Genomic DNA, 6610 nt, shown 5'->3' with positions numbered 1-6610 from the left:
AGCTAGGTGGAGCTATGGCTCCAGCCATTAAGGAGCTATCGAGATGGTTGGATGCCAACTCAGAGTACTACATCGCTCCTGACTGGGCTGATGTGGTCAAACACTCTGTAAGTACAACTAACTGTTGGCTGATGTGGTCAAACACTCTGTAAGTACAACTAACTGTAGGCTGATGTGGTCAAACACTCTGTAAGTACAACTAACTGTAGGCTGATGAGGTCAAACACTCTGTAAGTACAACTAACTGTAGGCTGATGAGGTCAAACACTCTGTAAGTACAACTAACTGTAGGCTGATGAGGTCAAACACTCTGTAAGTACAACTAACTGTAGGCTGATGAGGTCAAATACTCTGTAAGTACAACTGTAGGCTGATGAGGTCAAACACTCTGTAAGTACAACTAACTGTAGGCTGATGAGGTCAAACACTCTGTAAGTACAACTAACTGTAGGCTGATGAGGTCAAACACTCTGTAAGTACAACTAACTGTAGGCTGATGAGGTCAAACACTCTGTAAGTACAACTAACTGTAGGCTGATGAGGTCAAATACTCTGTAAGTACAACTGTAGGCTGATGAGGTCAAACACTCTGTAAGTACAACTAACTGTAGGCTGATGAGGTCAAACACTCTGTAAGTACAAACTGTAGGCTGATGAGGTCAAACACTCTGTAAGTACAAACTGTAGGCTGCTAAACAACACCCAACAAATGAAGCAAAGGGATGATCTATGACACAGTAATTTGATTGATTGATTGACAAAATGAAAGACAATAAAGCTCAACAGTTAATAACCATTAAACCTTTAATGTTCCTGCAGGGTTTCCTGCCCGAAGGGAAGTTCACTCGCATCCTGACCGAGCCCGTCAACCGTGACCCGGGCTCCCGTCGCCGTGGGCGTCGGCCCCGCAGCGAGATGCCCAAGCCCCTCCTCTCCGACTCTGGCCCGTCCGCACTGGGCCCGCACCTGTTCCTGAACGGCGGTCTGATCGGCAGCATGGAGTCCATGGTAGCGCTGCAGAACCTCCGTGGTTTCCCCGGTCTCCCCATCTCCGGCATCATGGCGGCGGGTGGCTTCCCTCACGGCTTCGCCGCGGCGCTGGCGGCCGGGGGAGGGGCCGGCGGGGGGACGGGGTCGTCGGCCGCAGACGAGGTGAAAAACGGGCTGAGCATGTTACCCATGATGCTCCACGGCATCCCGCAGCACGCCACCATGTACAGCGTGGGCGCCTTGATGTCCGGCCACGCCCCTCCCCACCTCCACCCCGCCTCCTCTGCCGCCACGGCGCCGCCCACCGTCATGGTCACCACGACGACCGCGGCGTCGGGAGCGCCCAGCCCTTCGTCCTCTTCTTCCTCCTCCTCTTCCTCCCGCAGCTCCACCACGCCCGCCGACAGAGAAGGGGGCGTGGCCTCAGGAGGAGGAGGTGGCGAGGAGAAGGGGGGGTTGTCGGAGGGCGGGGCCAGGAGGTCTTCGTTGTCGTCATCGTCAGAGACTCCTGCCGCCATCATCACCTCCTCCACCGGCGGCGGCGGCCATCTTGGCCCCGCCCACCACCACCACCATCACCACGTGGCGAGCGGAGCCGGCGGCCAGCACCTGACCTTTAACCCCTTCCTGATCCCGGGCGTGTCGCACAGCCTCCTCTACCCCCACATGTTCCTCCCGCCCCACGGGGGCATCATGGCTCTGCCCGCCATGCCCCCCCTGGCCCCGCCCACCGCCACAGACCCCGCCCCCGGCAGCCCCAAGAGGCGGAGGAAGAGGGCGAGGGAGGAGGAGGAGGGGGAGGAGGAGAGGAGGAGTGACAGTATGGCCTCCATATCGCCGCCGCCCGCTAACGCCCCCACGGACTCCTCCCTCAGCCAATCAGAAGAGGGAGCGACCGCCAAGAAGAGGAGCGGAGAGGAGGAAGGAGGAGGTGGAGGGGAGGAGGAGGAGGTGACGGAGGAGGAGGAGAGAGCGGACGGAACAGAGGAGGATCAGACTGAGGCGAGGGAGGAGCAAAGAGGGCGGGGTCTTAACTGTGACAGTGTCAACGCCTGATTTATACTCACTCATCCAAAACACCTGATCTCCAAGCTCACTGTGCGTCACCAACGGCACGCATTCTGAGCTTTCAGATCGGCTATTTCCGAAGTACGTTGCGATACTGCCGACAACGCCAACACCGGTGACACCCAGTATAAATCACAGTGTCCGTCGGTCCCTGTAAAGACTTTATGAGGAATTATAACAACGCTTATATCTTAAATTGGCTCACGTTTATACCCCCCACCTGCAAAAACAACTACAGTACATTCTGTGTTTTCCTTTGTTCATTCTGCATCGTAATACACTCCTGTGTGAGACACACACACACACACACACACACACACACACACACACACACACACACACACACACACACACACACACACACACACACACACACACACACACAACTACACACTCACTGAGAGTCTCTAAAGGGTTGAGATGGTTTGCTAGGATGAACTTGACAGAGCTGACCGGAGGAGGCGTGTCCTAGTCTGGCTTACCTCTTGAGCCTACCGATACGTCTGGTGACATCACTATGACATCACGCTGACATCACTATGACATCACTATGAATGAGTCAGGGTGGGTTTGGTTGTAGGTCGCAGCTTCTTATGTATCATTGTTACCCAGCCCCTCCCTCCCCCTCCTCTTACAACAAAGCCTGGAAGTACTTATAATGGAGCCTCTGACGTTTAACTCTTTATCTCAATAAAAACAAACTTCAAATATGGCCTTGCATTTTTAAAACTGCAATCCATAACTTTTATGTGTGAATAAAACATTATTTTGACCAATCTGTATGTTAACACAATATACAGTAATCTGATTGGTAGAGTATATTAATACAGTAATCTGATTGGTAGAGTATATTAATACAGTAATCTGATTGGTAGAGTATATTAATACAGTAATCTGATTGGTAGAGTATATTAATACAGTAATCTGATTGGTAGAGTATATTAATACAGTAATCTGATTGGTAGAGTATATTAATACAGTAATCTGATTGGTAGAGTATATTAATACAGTAATCTGATTGGTAGAGTATATTAATACAGTAATCTGATTGGTAGAGTATATTAAGGAAGGTGAAAACAGAATATATCCTCTTTCCTCTCACCAGTACCTAAAAGTTATGGATTGCAGCTTTAACAAATTTAAACGTCCATATTTCGCACGTCATAATTTATTTATTTTCAAAATAGCTGATCTACAAGCTCTCAATGCATCACAATGCAACATGTTGTGAGCTTGTAGATTGCCTGTCTCCGCATAACACGCCGTACAACGAAATATAAAATAGGGCTGAAGTGGCAAATAATCGTTCTGAACACTACTGTATGATAGTGTTATTGTACTGTATGATAGTGTTATTGTACCACTGAACACTACTGTATGATAGTGTTATTGTACTGTATGATAGTGTTATTGTACTGTATGATAGTGTTATTGTACCACTGAACACTACTGTATGATAGTGTTATTGTACCACAGCGTAGCCATTTTAGACAGATGTATCATGTGATCCATCTTTTTTATCTTAACATCCTATTTGGAAAACCTGCTAAAATAAAATGGGTAACCGTCCTTTATGGTCAAATATATTGATGACATAATGTGTCACATATTGTACATGTGGTTGTAAAACTCACACAACCCACATTTAAGGTTCTATTGTCATGATGTTGCCAACGCTGCTATTTAGGCTTAAATGTAAAGTTAGAATAAATTCAACACCATGCCTCCCTCAATTCAATCGCAACACCATGCCTCCCTCCACAGACTTAACCAACACACAGTGTTGAGTTTCAGTACAAAAACACTCACCTTTTTATTAGCTTTTTAGCTAAAAGGCAGAGAACAATCCTGAGATGAATTGTTTTTATATGTTTCTTAGATCATGTTAGTCCTTATTATCCTTATTTTGTACTTTTCAGACACAAGTCCCGTCTTTGCCAGGGTCGGTCGGGACCTAATCATGGAAATTGAGCAAAGAAAAGAAGAAAAGTTGTCAGCCAGGCCACATGAGGGTGGTAGCGAGCAGGTCCCATAGGGCCCTGGAAGAGAAGGACAGGAAGTAGACACACGTAAACACCCCATTGGTGCTGTTCATTGGTTAATGCAGCCGCCATATTGGTCCAGGGCGGGCCACGCCTACTAATGCATCTATGTCTATTGAAGCAGGAGATCTCCACACAATTAAAACCATCATAACTCATAATGTATACATGTCTATTGAAGCAGGAGATCCCCACTATTAAAATTACCATAACTTACTGAATAAATTACCATAACTCACTGAATAAATTACCATAACTCACTGAATAAATTACCATAACTCACTGAATTTTCAACCAATTTTCAATCAGTTTAGTTTCATTTGTTAGAAATGTCAGACATGTTATGATACATGATACTTGATTTAATAAAATGTGGGTTTGCAACTTTGCATACCAAAATACTTTATCTTACATAGATAGTAATAGTCATACAACATTTGTTAAATGTTTTTGTCACCAAGTACTTATAATATTTCTTGCAGTGGAGTTATGGATAAGTTGCCCGGACAAATATGGCGGTGGCGTTGATGTACAGTAGGACCAGCAGTCAATGTGGCGTCTACATTTATGTCTGTTACTGTAACCCTATCCCATACCCTAGATGTTACACCCAGGTTACTGTAACCCTATCCCATACCCTAGATGTTACACCCTGGTTACTGTAACCCTATTCCATACCCTAGATGTTCAGCATAACCAATCACCAACTGATTTCAAACTGACAAAAATGTCACAACTTTGACCATTTGCAGAAATCACTCAGGGCTGTGATTTTTTTGTATCCTCGCCGAGCAAACGCCACAAAACCGAGAAAAGAAAATGTTCAAAAAATAATTTGAAAAAGAAAAATGTCACAAGGACGACATCTTGAGTTACGGTTTCCATGACGACACCGTCCTCGCCTTGCTTTTCTTTCCAAGGATGGGATGCTGTTGAGCTAAAGGTTAAAGGTCACGTCTGTTAACGTCAGTTAAAAGGGAAAGTTTTGTCTTTTTATGTGTTTATTTTTTTGCGGGGGGGGGGGGGGATGAGCAAGACTGAGAGAAATATGAAGCCGTTTAAAGGCTGCGTCGCACAGCGAGAACAGCAGATGTACAAACTCACAACGTATCGCACCACAACACGTTGTGAACTTGTACATCTGCCATTTTTTGGTGTGCGACCCTCCAGCACTGAAACCCTTCTAAGTGGACTTGGTTGAACACCTCGTTGCTCTCGTCTGCTTTTTGTTCTTCACATAACGTTTTAATATCCTGTAGACTAGCGGTCCATACTAAAACTTTATCAATATGTAAATCTATGGCTGTATATTGCTGTTCTTTTGTTTTTGTCTTGTTTACAAGTGCACCATGTTTTTTTATCTCCTTTCATTTGATTTGGTCACTGATATATTACTTGACATTTAGTGTTTTCTGAGGTTTTATGTTTTTCCATTTGTCTGCGTTCTAATCAACCCCAGTGTTTCCTGTACTGTATATTACTGTACATCAGGGGTCATCAACGTTTTCAGGCCAAGGACCCCCTAGCTGAGAGAGAAATTAAGCAGGGACCCCCTCTATATTGTATAAAAGTGTGTTTCAGATAAACATTTGCTGCTCTTTTTTCCCTCTACACGTCTAACTCTTTAGCCAAAAATAGCAGATCTACAAGCTCACAAGGCGTTGTGAGCTTGTAGATCTGCTGTTTTTGGCTAAAGTTCTCCTCAGAAAAGGGATGCTATAGGTTCAAGTGGTGAATGTAAAAAAAATCTAGAAAAATCCTCTCACACAAAGATTTGGCGGACCCCCTATAGTAGCTCTGAGGACCCCCTAAGGGTCTCGGACCCCCTGTTGAAGATCCCTGCAGTACATTATGTACATTAATTCAACATGCTGGTTTTCCGGGGGTGTCAGTCAAACATGTAACATGTAAGGCATGACATGTAACATGTAACATGTAAGGCATGACATGTAACATGTAACATGTAACATGTAAGGCATGACATGTAACATGTAACATGTAAGGCATGATATCATGACCACACTTCCATTTTCCCGTTTTGTTTTCTGATATGAAAACATGATTTTTTTGCACAGCGTCTCTTCTTGGTGAATAATGTACCGTCTGTTTTTTATTATTATAATTTGTTTAATTGTGTGTGCGTGTGTGTATGTGTGTATGTGTGCATGCATGCGCACACCTGCACACAACCTCTCGCCCGCGTCCAGGACGTATTTCTATCTCTTTGTCTTGCCCCAACAAAAAAAAAAGAAAGAAACCTTTTCTTGTTGAAAAGACATTATTATTGTTGCCTTGTCACAACTTCTGTGGCTACATATAATTTATTGTATTTACTTTTCTCTTGCATTGCCAAATTTTCACCAAATTTGTTTTATTTTATTTGTTTTTGTTTTCATGGCGTATAATCAAAGTTTAAAAAAATGCCTTATTTAGCTAGTGCTTTTTTATATAGATGTTTGGTTACATCTCCATATTGGAAGTTATATATCAAGGTATTTGTGTTTGGTTGG

The 6610-nt window shown here is 44.5% G+C and overlaps 1 protein-coding gene across 1 annotated transcript in view; it reads left to right on the top strand.

Annotated features, from left to right (window-relative positions):
• Positions 1-3781, top strand: part of chd6 (chromodomain helicase DNA binding protein 6) — a 129009-nt gene extending 125228 nt beyond the window's left edge. The window contains 2 exon segments of the mRNA XM_080425021.1: positions 3-107; positions 820-3781. Of these exon segments, the coding sequence (XP_080281147.1) occupies positions 3-107; positions 820-2046 (1332 nt within the window). The 3' untranslated portion in view covers positions 2047-3781.
• Positions 3782-6610: the final 2829 nt, after the last annotated feature.

Source organism: Gymnoscopelus braueri, assembly GCF_963280865.1.
Source record: "Gymnoscopelus braueri genome assembly, chromosome: 3".
Taxonomy (NCBI): domain Eukaryota; kingdom Metazoa; phylum Chordata; class Actinopteri; order Myctophiformes; family Myctophidae; genus Gymnoscopelus; species Gymnoscopelus braueri.
The sequence above is the reverse complement of the archived record's forward strand: the minus strand, read 5'-3'. Positions and strand labels throughout refer to the sequence as shown.